General features: G+C 39.3%; 1 protein-coding gene across 1 annotated transcript; it reads right to left on the bottom strand.

Annotated features, from left to right (window-relative positions):
• Positions 1 to 43: 43 nt before the first annotated feature.
• CNIH1 (cornichon family member 1) lies at positions 44 to 16,873 on the bottom strand. Its single transcript, XM_079912571.1, has 5 exons — positions 16,677 to 16,873; positions 11,512 to 11,580; positions 7,243 to 7,355; positions 6,020 to 6,163; positions 44 to 2,550 (listed from the first exon to the last, which is right to left on the bottom strand). The coding sequence occupies exons 1-5, from the start codon at positions 16,755 to 16,757 to the stop codon at positions 2,523 to 2,525; spliced, it is 435 nt and encodes a 144-aa protein (XP_079768697.1). The 5' UTR covers positions 16,758 to 16,873; the 3' UTR covers positions 44 to 2,522.
• Positions 16,874 to 18,301: the final 1,428 nt, after the last annotated feature.

Genomic DNA, 18,301 nt, shown 5'->3' with positions numbered 1-18,301 from the left:
ATAAAAACCACAGTGTGTTACACTAATGGTTTCAGAGAGTTGGAACGCTCTTAAAGATAAATCACACAATAGCAAAAGTAATTGTAACAAGGGAAAAAAGAATTCCTAAATAAACAGCTGTGGCTACACAGGGTGCAGTATGACTAAAGCTGGAAAGGATTACAAAGCCAGGCTAACTACGTTTCAGCTGGGCATGCAGGAAAAATAGAAATATGGCTAGGGCCACCCAAACCAGATTAATGGGGGGAACAAAGCAAACTCAGAGCAAGGGAAAGAACAAGTGGGATACTGTCAAATGCAAATATTATATTTCTGCTTTCTCTTGGTGACTTAATTTCATTAAAACACTGGAAAAGGTAAAGATGAGTAGATATTATGAGAGCATCCAGGTACCAAATCACATGCCTAGGAACTAACAATCTACCACTGAGATGGGTGAACCTCAACTGTCAGTCATCTTTGAGGAATCAGCTAAGGACTACATATCTAATTTTTGAAGCATGAGAAGGTGGCTTCCACAAATTACAACCAGTAAACCTTGCATTAATCCTGGAGAGTATTGTGGAATACATTATTAAAGGTATGTTCATTTATAAAGGAAAGTGGTGTTTGCTGAGAGACAGCAAGGGCTCATGAAAATGCTTTGACAGGAATACAAAAGTAACTGCCCCAGGAAATCTATGTGAAGTACAGAAGACTTGGCCAAGTCTCTCATGATCAAAAGTTCTCGTGAACAAGAAAGAAAAATGAGTGCAAGGTGGTACAACTGGGTGGATTAGAAACTGAATTATTGCTTATACTCAGATCATGAGTCTTCAGTGCCTGGTAAGGGCTCAGTAAACAATTTACCACATGAACTGATGATCCCTCGAAGCGTGCTCCAGACTACAAAAGACAAGGTCTTTAAAGCGTCTCTCATTATGAAATGGTTGGACTCTCCTCACTCTTCTGGTTCTACATCCTCTTCTTCAACATATTCATCCTCATTACCCAATCTCAAAACAGTAACAGCCACTCTCCCAAAGGTGGAGAGGCATTTTTTTCACTAGTAGAGAATAAAACAGTACAGCATCTAATTCAAGGGGTACTTAGAGTAAGACTTCCACAAACACATCCATAAACTCCCTTGATCATTAATGTGGAATTTCTGCCTATGGTTTTCTTTCTTTGATCCTTGAAGAAACTTTGAACCACTTAAGACTATTTTCAATTGCCTTAACTTCCTCATCCCAAATAAAGCACAAGAATGCTTACGGAAACATGCAAGCCATAATTATTTTACCTGCCTTACAAGCAGCAGCAAAAAAACCAAACTTATAAGTCATTTTACCTTAAAATATGCTGTTTCAAAAAGGAAAAAAATATTTTAAACATTTTAAGTTTCACAATAATTGTTTTTAATTGGTAAGAAAAATGATGATGCTGTGCCATCAGTGTTTATGAATCTTGTCAAGTGACAAAAGAAGGTAATGTGCTTAACCATTTAAAAATCTTCCTTTTTAGATCCAAGCATGGTATTAAAAAAACAATGTAATACGCTACTATCTTTTTAAAAAATTGACAGTGATATGTCTTTATTTGGAATAAGCAAGTTTAAGAATAGCTATTTGTAATCTTTAAAACAATGCACTGAAAATAAGTCTTAATTTCAGAGTTTTATTGTATTGCACTAAAGGAACAGCAGGACGGTTATACAATGTTCTCTCTCATTCAGTTTTGAAAATCTAAAGTACTTGCAAACTCTTAAGAATATCTTTACCACCAGATTAGAGCACTAAGTATAATAACCAATTTCTTAATAAGTAATTTCTCACAAATTAAAACACATTTAAAATAGCTTTAAATGCATTCTTCACAAGTAAGTCAGCATATATTTTTGTATCATGTTCACTTATGCTTAAGAATTAAAGCAAGTATATTACTCTGGTGGAAATATGGGAAATCTCTCATTCATGCAATATACAGGGATAATATTTCAAGTCAAAGGGAAAAAAATCCCACTCATTTTTTTAATGCATCCATATATAATCACCTACATGATAGATGAGGAAACCCATGAAGTTTCCACAGGTCAGATATATATTTTCAATTCATCAGAAGCACCTGATATCTACAGCTAATTTATAATTAAATGGCATTTCAATAAAACCAAAATGAGCCCTACAACTTCTATAAACAAAAGCTTCCAATGGACTAAGGATAGTCAATAATTAATGCAGTCATTCAAGGGATTATGGCTGTTCCTTAAGGAGTGCAAGTTCAAACCTGTCAACACCAGAGGTATCATTTTATATTAATTTATACGTAATTCCATTTAAATTCTTTATCCGAGTATAACATATGAAAACAGTCTTTCCACAAGCAAAAAATGTGGAAACATTTAAAAAATAAGGAGTCATTTTTTAAAGTAACTGATCAGATTCCATAGGCTACTCTTGGAAACAGGATCTTGCTGGATAGAATCCCTTCATTTGGTGGCTTTTTGCATGCACTTAACTGGACCAGTTCTTCTGAGTGTTGTTCTAAGAGCTCACCAAAACATAGATCATGCTGAAAAGAAGAAAAAAGGCTATTATTAACTCAAACATTCCTAATTATAAAAACTAAGAGCACCAAAAAGTTGAGTCTGCTTTATATAGCAAACTAGTTTGTGATATCACACCATCACAGAAAATGGAAAGACCGATGAATGACAAGTTCACAGTATGATTTTAATCTGCATTTATGGACTTTTGCCTAAGGTAGGATTGGCTCAGTGCATGTGCTGTAGTTGTCCCCTATTTCCTTTCCAATTTTAGCAAGTAGAACAGCACAGCTGAAAGCTTAATAGGGATCAGAGCTTAGAGAAGCAATCCAAACAGCACACTGCTCCACAGCTATGTCTAAGAATAGGAGTGAGCATCTCCAAGGGCTCACTTCATGCCAGGCCTTCTGTTAAGTCCTAGGAGGTAGGGTAGGTACCATTATCCCCATTTTACAGACAGGAATGATCAATCAAGGAACTTTCCCATTAGAGAAAGGCTCTAGGCAATAGCAGCAAGGTTAAAAAGGAAAAGGGGACCAACAAGCAAATAAAAAGCAATAACCATTTGATCCTACATGAAGGGCAAGGTGGGAGAGGCATGGTTCAAAAGCATGTATGTCTAGACGGAAATACAAAGCAAGGAGGTGAGCAAACTTGATAGACTATTTATTTTTTGTTATCATTATTTAATTAATAGACTTTTTAAAAGAGCAGTGTTAGGTTTACAGAAAAATTGAGCTGCAAGTAAAGAGACCTCTCATGGACCTCCCGATCCCAGCACACAGACATACATACAGACACACAGTTTCCCTTATTACTGGCATCTTACATTAGTGTGGTATGCTTGTTACAACTGAACGAATATTGATACATCATTATTAACTAGAGTCCAGTGTTTACATTAAGGTTCACTGGCTGTTGTACATTCTACAGGTTTTGACAAACGTATATTTGCTTGGCAAACGTACCCACCCTTACAGTATCATACAGAATAGTTTCACTGCCCTAAAAATTATCTGTGCTCTGTCTATTCATCCCTCTCTCCCTGCTAACCCCTGGTGACCACTGATATTTTTACTGTCTCCATAGTGTTGCCTTTTCCAGAATATCATATATTTGGAATCAGACAATCTGTAGCCTTTTCAGACTGGCTTCTTTCACTTAGCAACATGCATTTAAGTTTCTTCCATGTATTTTCATGACTTGATAGATCATTTCTTTTAATCTCTGAATAATATTCCATTGTCTGGATGGACCACAGATTAAATATGTTTATCCATTACTATTGCTTTTTTTTTTCTGGCCCCGTTGCCTGGCATGTGGGATCTTAGTTCCCCGACCAGGGATCAAACCTGTGCTCCCTGCAGTGGAAGCGCAGGCTTAACCACTGGACTGCCAGGGAAGTCCCTACTATTGCTTTTAAAAGACAGACAATGGGCTTCATCGTAAGGGCTGGGCTCACAGAGGTTCACAGACAGCCTGGGAGGGGGCCCAATGGGTCAATGGTCTTGGTGCTCGGCCTGAGGACAGATGATGGAGACAGAGTGGACTTGTGGGCTCTCGCAATCTGGGTGATTGTTTTCATTCTCCTCCTGCCGACAGCTGGCTGTCCCTGGCTCTTCTCAGAAAGGCCTTTCGGGTGGGGGTGATACCCTACTCCATCGATAGGCCTGGGACTTAGTTTGCTGCTCTTATTGGGGCTCGTGGCTGATATGATCCCCAGACTGGGTGTCTGCCCTTCTCTTTCTCCTCAATCAAGGCACTGTGTTGGCTGGGCCTCCCGCCTGGATTCGTGTGTGTATGCATGTGTGTTGATAGACAATTTAAAACAAATGAATGATGTAGTGCCACCATCTCCTGGTGAACATTTTCCCACAACTCTACATCTCCAATTTTATCATTTATTCAAGCATTCATTTATTTTCCTTCTTTCAACAAATATGTTTTAAGTGCCTACTATATGCCAGCACTGTTCCAGACACTTATTATAGAAACTAAAAACTGAAAATTAACAGAAATTAAAAGGACACATGGAATTTCACTTTTCAGAACTTTTTCACTATCTTTGTTTCAGGTATGAACGTCTCTAGGTGTACTAACGGACACGCATTTTCACAAATATAACATCTAAAATCATAAAAATACATTTTCCATAAATTTAAGTCTAGCACTTCACCCTTTTCCATAATGGAAACTAGTATGATGTAAACAAGAAATAAGCAAGTTTTCAAGTAACAAAAAGGAGAGGGAAGAGAAACTTAATTACTGCCAAAATTTCATCTAATAAAACTAATTTTATTCATATTTTGACAATCAGGTAGAAATTCCTCTCCAGTTGAATATTTATCAATAAAAAATGGGAAAAATGTATTTATAAAGCTTAAAGAAAAATTATAACTCCACACTCGCCCGTGTCCATTTCCAGTTTTAATAAGCAGCCGTTTTCCTCCACCTACAGTACACCTAGAACAGTGCCTCTCAACCAGGGCTGATTTTGCCCCACAGAGGGCATCTGGCAAACATCTAGAGACATTTCTGGTTATTATGACTGGGGCGGGGGAAGCTACTGGCATCTAGTGGGCAGAGGCCAGGGATGCTGCTAAACATCCTACAATGCACAGGACAGCTCCTCACAACAAAGATTTATCCTGCCCAAAATATCACAGTGCCAAGGTCAAGAAACCCTGACCTAGAGGAATGACGATATGAGTCCATCACTGTATAAAGGGAGGAAAATCAATAACTGTAGCATCGGGACTTCCCTGGTGGTCCAGTGGTTAAGAATCTGCCTTCCAATGCAGGGAATGCGGGTTCAATCCCTGGTGGGGCAACTAAGCCCGCGTGCGCCACAACTACTAAGCATGCGTGCCTCAAATAGAGAGACCGCTTGCCACAAACTACAGAGCCCTTGCACTTTGGAGCCCACGCACCACAGCTAGAGAGAAGCCCACGTGCCATAACGAAGATCCTGTGTGCCACAACTAAGACCCGATGCAGCCAAAAAATAAATAAATAATTAAAAAAATAAATAACTGCAGCAACCTATATGATAGAACTTTTCTTTCCTCCATCCCATTCGTATCATGCAAACCAGAAAATAAAATACAGTTTATGAAGAATGATAAAGAAAAAATTAAACATAATCTTGAGACAGACACTGAAGCCAAGCAGAAATTTTTTGCAAATGCACACAGCCATATCCTCTTGCTCTGCCATGGAGAATGAGGACTGTCCTTCACTGACTGTCTGAGACTTTGGAAGCAGCATCCCTGACCCAACTTTCTGCCTCTGACTGCACATCAGTTGGCTGCCTTGACAAGTACCAGTTTATTCAATGTGTGTGAATTTGCTGGTGTGCACTGTGCCGTTTTCAGTACCACCGTTCAAGACATGAGTTATTCTTCAAGTGGATTTTAAGGTGTTCAGACCATAATGCCTGCAAATGTTTCCGGCAGCAAACTGAAATCATATTTTCGTTTTGTTTTTTAAACTTACCCATATAGGTAGTAAAAAAATGCTAGAAGATAAAAAGCTAATTTGCACCATCCTTCTTTCTGACAATATGCTAGAATATCTGCATTCATGATGGTTGTAGGGTCATAGAGTCCTGGTCCACTCATCACTGGTCTACTCATATACCTGTAATAAACACAGTTGATTAGCCACTCAGAATGGAAGCTAACCTTCAGGATGGAAAGGAGCATTCTTCTTCTCAAATAATATTTGTTACAATGAGAGGTGGTCCACATTGGGAAGCATACTTTTAGTTCTAGGTGGAGTTCTTTCCTTTTATCATCTTAATTTTAAAACTGGAGCCCCTACAGAGAACAAGGTGGTTAAACAAGTCATATCTGGTCTCCTCTACACTTCCAGAAATCCAAGATTAAGAATAACTGTAAAAAGGAAATACAATTTTTTCTTTCAACTTTTTATTTTAACATAAAGAACACTTCACCAAGATATTCCAAATGTTCACATTTACCACACAGCTTTGTCCTTCTCTTTTCTGTTCTCTCTCTAAATACACGTACATTTTTTTCTGAGCCATTTCAGAGCCAGTTACAGATGTGAAACCACTTTACTCCTAAATACTTCTTCCATATGTATTTCCTAAAATCAAGGGCAATGAGATTTTGACATGCCTATCTAAAACAAAACACTCTAATGCTATATAGATCAGATATAACATTTAGAAGTTATGAAATATGAATCTTTTATAAATAACCAAATTTAAAGTCATAAAGTAAACATGGAGAAAGAAGTTAGACACACACTGTACAATCTGATTTATATGAAGTTCAAAGATGGACAAAACTAATCTAAGCTGCAAGAGATCACTGGTTCTCCTATGAAAGTACAGGGCTAACTGATTGGAATGGGACACAAGGGACTCTTCTGGGGGCTGGAAGTGCTGTATATCTTGATCTGGGTGGTAGTTTCACAAGTGTATCCATATGTAAAAATCCACTGAGCTGTACACTTTAGACGTGCACACATTATCGTATGTAAGTTATACCTCACTTTTAAAAATACCCTTTAAAGAATAATAACATAAGCTCCATAAGAGGTATTAACACAGTTATTTGTGCATCCATGTGGTTTTAAAAATAAATGCTAACTAATTTCGTTTAGGTGACTAGCATGTAAGATAACCATATCAACCATAGTATAATTAAAATTTAATTAGGAAAAGTATTAGAAGTGTATCTAAATATTACCTCCAAATATGATATGCCAAGAGGGGCATATTGAGACCCAGTGTAAGCCACTCTGCTGCACAAAGAAACATGACACAGAAGAAAGCATGGATGAGGTACTCTGGAAGGACAAGCTGGAAGAAAAACACAAGCCAGTTATCAAAATGCCTTGGCATTAAGTCAACTGCTAATTTGGAAAGCAGGTGGCAACTAAGTTTCAATAATGAAAAATCACTGTTTTCCTAGAATCAGAAATGAAAGATGCTACTGAGTTTTATTTCCATATTAAGCTTTTGAACAAAAGCAGGATTATATGCCAACTGACCAGAGGATATAGCTTGCACTAAAAGAATAAGATATAACTTAAAATTTAAAACCCAAACTTTTAGAGCCACAGGTTAAATTATACAAAGTTACCACCCAGATTGTTCAAACACAGTTATTTGCTAATCACTCAGAATATTTTTTCTTTCCACCATTCGAGAATGATGAAAATACAAAAATGAAATATCTGATCACATGCAACATGATATAAAAAAATCCACAAAAACAAAACTCCCCTTTAGAAGTTTACACATTAGTGTTTTTAAGCCTTTAAACAGAAACCAGGGATGTTACATATACAATATTTAGCAAACCACATCACATTACCACAAAAGTAATTTTTCAATGGAAAGCCAACAGCCAATAATCTCAGCACAGTCGGGGGGAAAGAACATTAATACGCACAGATGCAAACGATGTGCTTTCTGCAATGTAGGAGGGAAAAGACTAAGATCTGAACCATGAAATTGGAATTCTCCCGGTTCCTGAGCTCCCATTCCTACAAGGCCTTCCTATTTCTTTCAGCCTGCTTTCTCCAATGAAGGGCTACAAACACAGCAGACCAGTAGGAGCTCAGAACTCAAAATGCATCTTTTGATAGCAGGTAGTATTAAGTGAGGAAAAATTAGTTCAAGCAAAATGCTTTTTATAAAATGACCAAGAGTTCATGCTTTACTTTAAATTATCTTTCTCATCCTACAGATTTCAGCCTAATGACTCTGTTAAACATAAATACCAAAACCTTTCATTTCAAGTTTCAGCCAAAGAGCTTCCTACAAGTCACAGCTGCAAAGCCAGTTTCTCAAATGTGCTGCACTGTCCCATCAGATCTTTCCTGAGGGGAAACTATAGCTGTAGAAATAATATATTACTTATTCAAGTCCATTTTCTAGTACTCCCAAATTACTTTTCCCATTCAAAGCTGTAAAGCAAAGTTTTTAATTAATACTATTTTAAATAAAATTCCAGTAAAACCAATTAATCTATACCACTAACCAGATATTTTCTACAAATTTAAGTAATATAATAACAAGATAAACTCTGCACATATATATAAACATGTAAATAACATGGACCATTAAGTCAGCATTTAATTAAGATCAAAGTTAAACATCTGCAAGAAAATATCCATAGGAAAATCTTTGGAACACAAAGACTACAAGCAGGACAAACCAAGAAAAATATATACTACATTTTATTAGGAGTTCCACTAAAGCTGCTGTTTATAATACTAGTTTAAATTACAAGAGTTTTCTTTAAAATATAATGAGTCTATTTTGGCCCTCTAAAACCAAGTGATCTAACAATACAAATCATCATCCAAGTTTTCCAGACTAGGGTATGGGGAGAAAATGATTTTGAAAGCTTGATCCCTACTGCTCTTAAACAATATTCTTTAATAAGAGTGATAATAAAGATAATCTGCAACTCTACAAGTCTTTTGTTTTGTCTTGTTTTGTTTTGTTTTTGCGGTACGGGGGCCCCTCACTGCCGTGGCCTCTCCCGTTGCAGAGCACAGGCTCCGGACGCGCGGGCCCAGCCGCTCCACGGCACATGGGATCTTCCCGGACCGGGGCACGAACCAGCGTCCCCTGCATCGGCAGGCGGACTCCCAACCACTGCGCCACCAGGGAAGCCCTCTACCAGTTTTAATATGAAACAAATGCCACACTCCCTCCCTTCTCAGCAAAACAGTCCAGATACTTTTACTATGCATCTCTCATGAAGACCAGTCCTCTTCAATCATTCTTTAATGATGAAATTTCCCCATTAGTGGCACAAAATGATTCCATTTAGGAACCCACATTTACACAAAAACTAGTATCCATAAACACCACATGCAAATATGGCTGAAATGATAGTACTTAAACATGCAAATCATAATATTCTGTAGTTAAGGTTCACATTTTTAAATATAATGGTATTTGTCTTCCCCCATACTTTGGCAGAATTGTCAAAACAAATTTTCAATAGGGAAAACTGTCAGATGCACTGCTATTAAGCCAATTATCGGCACCCTATCCAAAACACAGCTTGTGCTGGTGTAGAAACTTCCTTCCAATCCACTGCAGCACTAGGATGTCCCAAGCACAAAGTGAGAATTTCTTTCCATTTAAAAAAAAGCCAAAAATCACACTCTATATTTTAAAATGAAATTAGTCCCTCTTAAGTTTATGGTAAATTAGGAAAATACAAGAATCTAAACCTAAAAAAATCAGGCTGTCTGGGTTTGAATTCTGACTCTATGTTAGCTGTGTGACCCTGGGCAAAGTGCCTGAACCTCACTAAGCCTCAGTTTACTCTCCTATTCATTAGTATAATATACTCACCTCTTAGGATTGTCATGAAAACTGAATGAAAAAACCCAGGTAAAGATGCTTAGCACAGAGCCTGGCACCCAGGAAAGCCCTCATCTGATTTCAGCTATTATCATCTTCATCATCATTTGGTTATTTGAAGTAATGAAAAGCCAAAGAAGATAGAATACTATTAATACATAGCCATCAAAAGGAGAAATTTCAGTTTCTTAATTTCTTGGTAACAATTAGTTTAAACAGTAAGTTAAGATGTTTTACAATGAACATTATTACTTCCCAGTGAAAAAGCCGATTCAGCTCACATTTTGCTTCATAAGAGTAGAGAAACAGCAAGTTAATACTTTTAATTGTACCTACATCAAGTCTTACTGTAGCAGTTCTTTAAAGACAAACCAGGAATCTATTCCATCATGGCTATTTATCTAGGAAACAATGATAAAAGTAGCAAACCAACTTTATAGACCCTTTCTAAATAAAATCCCTCTAGCATGCTAGGGCTTTACAATTTTACACAGCTAAAGTCTGTACATGTTTTCATCTTCATTAAGTAATGTTTAAAGATGAATTATTACATTCTATTTCCTGAAGACATACTCACTGCCTTCTTACAAAAAACCTTTCAGTTTCTGACCAGTTAGGCAAAAATCAAACCTACAGGCTAAAGGAGAATCTTCCTGTAAACTAAATGAAGTCAAATATATATATAAAACCCCTAAGCACAATGGGGCCACATTATAACTAAATCCAGAAGAGCTCAGAACTTAGTGTTAGACAGGTCTGCTTTAGAAACTTAGAGTGGATATATACTAGAAATAACTATGTAGACATTTGTATACAAATTGTTATCCACAAAATTCTGACAGCATGAATCCAAAGGTAAGCCTTACTGCAAAATTCCAGAGCCTGAGAACAGAGCTATCCACCTAAAAGGCTCTAAATAAACAGCTGCTGAAAGAATAAATAAATTCCAGAATAGACAAAACCAAAGATAAAAATAGATATGGTACTAAAGACTCCACCTACAGACTACCTCAGAGTAAGTTACCACAAAAGAATAATCTCACCTATTAAAGTCATTTCATGTTAACCAACTTTCAAACACTGCACCTAATAATTTAATATCGAAGTGCCTATGGCTATAACATTTTTTTAAATGCATGAGCATTTAACAGCTTTCCCTACTTGACTGGGCCAGCAAGCAAACATTTGCATAAAATATGAAATTTCATGAAATCATAAACCTCAACAGGCATATGAACAAGCACACTGAACAGAACAGTTTACAAATACAAATGCCCTAACCCTCCCCATGAAATGAATGTAGCATTAAAACATTAAACTAAAAAGAAGTACACACCTTTAATGCAATTTTGACTCTTTTAATCTTTTTGACCTTTTCAACTGTCTTTGGCCGACAATGTAAAAAGCAGATTGGAAGAATGTTAGTATGACAGCTGACACGATCACCAGCAGATTAATAATAGAATAGTCAAGCAGGACAGGAAAAAGAATATTTTTTAAAATTCTGCCTACTTCAAAAAGTACAAATTTATCATGCTACTGAGAATATTGGCCATTTTCAAATTATATCAAGTTAAAAGCAAAAACAGTTTAAAAATCTAGAGAAATAGCCTATATTATAACTTACAGGATTCAGGGTATTACACTGGTCTATAGGATTCTTGTAATCAGTCTTCAGCTCGTCAAATGCTATAATCTAAAATAAAAATAAAATAGTTAGGATCTCTCACTTTAATAAAAAGCAGCAATAAACCTGCCCCATCAAACAATAACTGAATAAAGTTAATAGGACAAAAGCACAGGTGTAGCAACTTTATACGTACCAGTTTACAGTAAGCTCAATATATGGTAATTAATAAATAACTAGAATCACATTCAAAGAACTGAAAACACTTGTATATTGTTATCATTAAAATGATCTGATATCACTGTGATAAATACCTTCAATTCTCAATTTTTTCACTGCCTCCACTAAAGTTATTTTCTCTGCTTGAAATAGTCTTTCCCCCAGCCGTAACTACAGAAGCTCCTCTTTATCCTAAACAAACATTCTTCCTATGTCAACTCCTCCCTGTAGGTCTCCCTAACTCCCTTGGGCAGAAATAATTGCACGCCTTTCTAATCTCCACATAGAACAAGGCTTTATAACGCTATCAGGCTGGCATTTCTCATACTGGAGGAGAGGATTTAAGTTCAGGTTTGTGTCCCCCCACTAGACTGTGTGCCCCTCAGGATGAAGTGTTTTTAATCATCTGTGCATGTCCCTCCCTTGTCACAGTGTTCAGCGGGACACTAGAAATGGACTTGTATGCTTCAATTTGTTCCCATTTGTACCTAAACACATACATTTAATGGTCCTGCTTCGATTTGGAAATTCAAGAAATAGCCTCAGAATAGAGGAACACTAAGAGAATATTAAACTTCACAGCCAGGACCACCGCATACAGTACTGCAGTTTCTGCACAGAACAAAAGGCCAGGTGAGGGCACAATGCCACACACGCTTCTGCTGCCAAGCACCCTGGCATGGGCTCTGCACCAGGGGCTATTCAGGAGGGAGGACTTTTCTAATCCTCTGCCTCAAGAGGCATCTTATTCTAATTCACCTTAAGGCACCACAGGCAAGAGCAGGCCTGTTTAAGGGCACTGCAAAAATGATCAGTCTGACCTCCTTTCATGTCCTCTGTATATTCCTACCACATGCAGGTCCTTTCATTTGATCACCAAACTAAAGACTGAAGAAGGGTAAAGCCCAGGTAAGGCCAGCTTCTCATGGTGTGATGAGTGAAACAGTTATAAATATGATAAGGGAAGAAAGATCTCATCCACTTAAAATGCATTGCAAGGACTTTCCTGGCGGTCCAGGGGTTAAGACTCCATGCTTCCACTGCAGGGGACACAGTTCCATCCCTGGTCGGAGAACTAAGATCCCACATGCCGTGTGGCGTGGCCAATAAATAATAAACAAATAAAATGCATGGCAAGAGTAAATCAACTATACTTTAATATAAGTAAATAAATAAAAATTTTATATCATACCATCAAAAAAAACAGCAAGAATCAAGAATGTTTCTGTCCACACTCTGAGAAGAAATGTGGCTTTAACATTTAAGGTCACTGAACACAGAACTTCAAAGTCAAAATGCACTAAAAATCAAATAGGGGTGACACACCACTTTGTGTCAAAGTAAGAAGCCAAACGCCCCAAATTTATGGGGGAGCTATTTTAGTTGCTGCCACCAGTCGCCCAGGGGACAAAGAATTTAATCTGCCCTTGCTCTGGTGGTCTAGGACTAGTATTTTTATATGTGAGACAGTGCTACTCAATATTACCAGTAATCACTGAAGTCATATATTTCTAGCTTTTAATATACTGGCTTACCCTGTTAAAATTGTTAGCTTCATAAAAAGATGAGTTTTTTAATTTCTAGAATTTTATAAAATTACCAACCTGGCCTAATAAAAATTTTAATGAAAGTAGAAATAGAAGGAAAATAATTAAACATTAAAATGTAAGCTCCATGAGAGCAAAGATTTTTCCTCTGTTCACTGCTATGTCGCAGGGCTTAAAATACTGCCTGGCACCTATATAAGTGTTCAATCAATATTTACTGAATGGGACTACCCCGGTGGTCCAGTGGTTAAGAATCCGCCTTCCAATGCAGGGGATACGGGTTCGATCCCTGGTCAGAGAACTAAGATCCCATGTGCCCCGGGCTTCAACTACTGAGCCTGCATGCTCTGGAGCCCATGTGCCACAACTACTGAGCCCGCAAGCTTCAACGAAAGACCCCGCAAGCCGAAACCAAGATCCCGCCTGCCGCAACTAAGACCTGATGCAGCCAAATAAATATTAAAAGCAAATATTTACTGAATGAAAGGGGGGAAAAAGGAAAAACTAGTCCTACGCTTAAAAAAAAAGTACAGAACTCGCCAAAAGGCATTTTCCTTTGCTAATGACCCCTAACACATATAAATGTTAAAAATATAAATGTACAAATAGAAGATACTAATTTCTGATTATTTATGGATATAATCAGTCAATTACCTGACATTAGCTGTGATACATTCCCAATGCATTTTAGTAATAACATTTAAGACAAGGACTGTGATCGCAAATACAATTACTTCCCTATAACAAGATCCAATTTACTAGCAGAGTACAAAACTTGTGTTTTAACTTTTTTCCCACTGCACCGTTTCTTCAGGTGATTTCAAAGGATCTTTTAATGCGTATGTTGCTGAATGGGTTTCTGTTTGAGTGCTATAAGCTAGAGTTGTCAAAACTCTTCTGAAAAGATTCTTAAACTAGTGGTTTTCAAATCTTCTGTGACTGTGGGTCTGGACAAGGACATTAACAAAGTTTTCCAAAAAAGTGCAAAAACAAAACAAACAAACAAACAAAAATCCCTAAAGATAGCAAACTACACAATTCAGGATACCTTCAAATTCGATGCACATCTTTGCGGAATGACTTCTGCATTTTTAGCTTTCAAACAAACCTATGCTCCCAACTCTACTCTCCAAAAAGCATCAATCACATGATTTAGAACTAAACTGACAGACGTAACCATCAGCATAAAAAAATCCTCCGTACAACAATTAACATAAACTGGATTTTCTGAATTTATACTTGAAATTTCCAGATGCGTCTTCTGACAGATACTTAAAATGACCTAAGAAAATAAACTGGGGACCTCCCTGGTGGGGCAGTGGTTAAGAATCCACCTGCCTAATGCAGGAGACACTGGTTCAAGCCCTGGTCTGGGAATATCCCAGATGTTGTGGAGCAACTAAGCCTGTGCTCCATGACTACTGAGCCCATGTGCCTAGAACCCATGCTCTGCAACGAGAAGCCACCGTAATGAGAAGCCTGCGCACCACAACGGAGAGTAGCCCCCGCTCGCTGCAACTAGAGAAAGCCTGCGTGCAGCAACAAAGACCCAATGAAGCCAAAAATAAATTATTTTTAAAAAATTAAAAATAAAAAAAGAAAAGTTAAAAAAAAAGAAACTGAAGGTTACATAGTTAACAGAAAAATTAAAACTATATCTTTATTTAAAATTTTCTATTTTTTTCCCAAAGGATGCACAATCCTCTGAACTACTAGAAATCCCTAAGGGTATAAGCTCTCCACTAATCTGTGGAGTACAAACAAATTTTTAATTCTGTAACAGGACTTAAAATCATCTACTTCACCCAAACACATATTCATTTAAATTACCCAAATACATATTGATTTAAATTACCCATTTTTTTCTTTAAAGTGCAGTTCAGGTTTTCTTAGCAAAACACAATCTAGTTCAAAATGTAAGCCATTCACAGCTCTCTTCTAAGAATCCTCATCAGCTCAGAAAACAGAGTGCCCATCAAGCAGGAAATGATTAAATCCTCATCTACAAATGGCAGGGAACCACACATTTCAGTTTCATCAGAGGCTTACTAAGGCAGAGCTAGTTTGCATCCCAAATTATCTTTACTTATTGTCTTTACTCCACCAAAGAAGAGCCCAAAATGCTCTTCAAGTTATGGGTTCCTACTGACAAAGCATTCTGAGGGAGCAGCCTACATAAGCATTCCCCCACTACACAAGCAGTTGGGTTTCAAATAATTATAAATGTAATTACACTCCTTAGCAAAAGGGAATGGATTTGAGATTTTTTTTTTTTTTTTCCACAAGACACTGCTACCACGTATGTTCCATAACAAATCCCTGCTATGGGCATGATGAAACCTGACTGAAAATTTACATGAGAGTGAACATACCCAATCATTCAAACTAAGACCAATATTCCAGAAGGTACTAGAATATGGAGGGCAGAGCAAAAATAAGATAAATTTTTAATGAATGCTGATGTCCAAAAGGCTGCTTCTAATTTTGTGTTAGAGAAACAGGAATCCTTTAAAATCTCTTGTATTTCACAGGGAACTTAACTTGTTCCTTACAGGGGCCAGTAAGGATGTGCTTCTGTCCTGCAACATGATGTGAGTAAAAGAGAAAAAAAAAAAAATTATCCTAGAGAAGCGTAAGGTTTCTGAGCATTTTCAAAATCGAATTAAAACCACCTCTACTAAATCAAGCTACTCCGAACACAGAGGTGGCTAGGAAGTCTCTCGAGAAACCTGTCGGTCAAAGTATGATTTAGGGGGAAAGTTCGGAGATAACGGTCAACAAAGTAATCAATTCAACCGGCATCAAAGTTCACCAGGAGACAATGCCGGGGGCGGGGGCGGTGATTCTACCTGAAGAGCACCCAACAAGTGCCTGAAAAGTACAGCTGGAAATTTATCTCAAGTAGGTTATAACTACCTCATTTGGGCCACACTCCTGTGGACACCAGAAAACAAAGGCAATCTGCATTAAATAATATTTCGGCAAACTTCATTCCGGGTCAGCACGTAGCACGCCCCTCTGCGCCCCTGACATCCTCCCGAGGGACGAGGGAACGCGGGGATGCGGCGCCGGCCAGCGAAGCGCTGTCCCGCAGGGCCCGCTAGGACCGCGGCCGCCCCACCCGGCGAGGGAGGAGTAGCAGCGCGCGCGGCCTGCGCCGGGACACAGCGGGCGCAGCCAGCCAGCCGCCGGACGCCTCGGCTCCTCCTGGACCTGCAGCCCCCGGTTCGCGGACCGAGGGCGCGCAGGGCCCTGGCCGCGCGGCCGGCACCGCCCCGGCCTGGCCCCATTCCCAGGCGTGCGGACCTCCGAGGGCCGTGGCCGCCCAGACCACGGGCCCGGGGCGAAAAGAGGCTGCGCCGCCACCTCGCCCTTCTATCCCAGGCCCCGGCTACTCACATGCCAAATGGCGAAGAAAATGAGTGCGGCGGTGAGCAACAGCGCCAGCATGTAGCAGAAGGCCGCGAACGTGAACGCCATGGCCGGGGAGGAGGAGCAGGGAGCAGCGCCGGTGCCAGCGGAGAAAGGCGGCGCAGGGCCCTCTGGGTAAAACCATTCACTTCCCGCGACCACAACCCACACCTCCGCAGCTGCCGCCGCGGGGGCGCCAGCCCTCCCAGCACGCCTGCGCACCAGCCCGGGTGCAAGGCGCCCTCCGGTGGCCGGAGTCCGCCATGCACTTGTATTGTCTGCATAGAGGATTAATTTATCTTGCCTACTTCACTCCTTTATTCTTTGAACAAATATTCATTGACTGAGTGCCAGTATGTTCCAGGTTTTTGTGCTTCTCCTTTGAGATACAAAGGTGAGTAAAATAGTACTAGCACGGAAAGAAGTTAGTATAGTGCTGGAAATGAATACGTAAATAAATCATTACAGCATTATTACCCTGTTAACGGAAGTCTGCAGCATGTTATGACAGGTCAGAGCAAGGCGCCGAGCCCACCCTGGGGCGTTCAGGGAAGGATTCCTGGAATAGATGTTTTGTTTTTGTTTTTGTTTTTTGGCAATACGCGGGCCTCTCACTGCTGTGGCTTCTCCCGTTGCGGAGCACAGGCTCCAGACGCACAGGCTCAACGGCCATGGCTCAGGGGCCCAGCCGCTCCGCGGCATGTGGGATCTTCCCGGACTGGGGCACGAACCCGTGTCCCCTGCATCGGCAGGCAGACTCTCAACCACTGCTCCACCAGGGAAGCCCTGGAATAGATGTTTTCTAAACTGAGGCTTACATGAGTAGAAGTTGTCCAGGCAAAGAGACGGTAGGATCAGCCGTCCAGTCAGAAGGTTCAACGTGAGCAAAGGCACAGAGATGAAAGAAAGAAAAAAATTTCGTTGTCTTAGGTGAAACCACCTAAACAGTTCTAAATTAGTGGACAAGACAGTGCTGAGAGTTAGGGGTCATCAAGGGTTTAGATCATAGAGGGCCTTATATGCCTGGTAAAGGAGCTCAGACTTCATATCCCATAAGCCCATGTTTTTCTATCTCTTTTGCCCACCACACACAATTAGACTTTTTCATTGCAACACAGCAGAACATCATACACAAGTGGAATTATAGAGACATGGACATCTGGATACAGAGACAAAGAAATACATATATAACAAACAAAAATTTCACAAAACTAAATATCCACGAGTACTTGCCCTTCTATTCTTTTTTGCTGTCTTGTTTCTGGAGGGTTTTTTTGTTTGTTTCTTTTCTTTTATTCTTAGGTGGTTTTTATTTGTTTTTTTAACATCTTTATTGGAGTATAATTGCTTTACAATGGGGTGTTAGTTTCTGCTGTATAACAAAGTGTATCAGCTATACATATACATATATCCCCATATCTCCTCCCTCTTGCATCTCCCTCCGACCCTCCCTATCCCACCCCTGTAGGTGGACACAAAGCACCAAGCTGATCTCCCTGTGCTATGCTGCTGCTTCCCACTAGCTATCTGTTTTACATTTGGTAGTGTATATATGTGCATGCCGCTCTCTCACTTGGTCCCAGCTTCCCCTTCCCCCTCCGGGTGTCCTAAAA

This window comes from Stenella coeruleoalba (genome assembly GCF_951394435.1).
Source record: "Stenella coeruleoalba genome assembly, chromosome: 2".
NCBI classification, from domain to species: Eukaryota; Metazoa; Chordata; class Mammalia; order Artiodactyla; family Delphinidae; genus Stenella; species Stenella coeruleoalba.
Note: the sequence above shows the minus strand (reverse complement) of the source record. Positions and strands in the feature narration are given on the sequence as shown.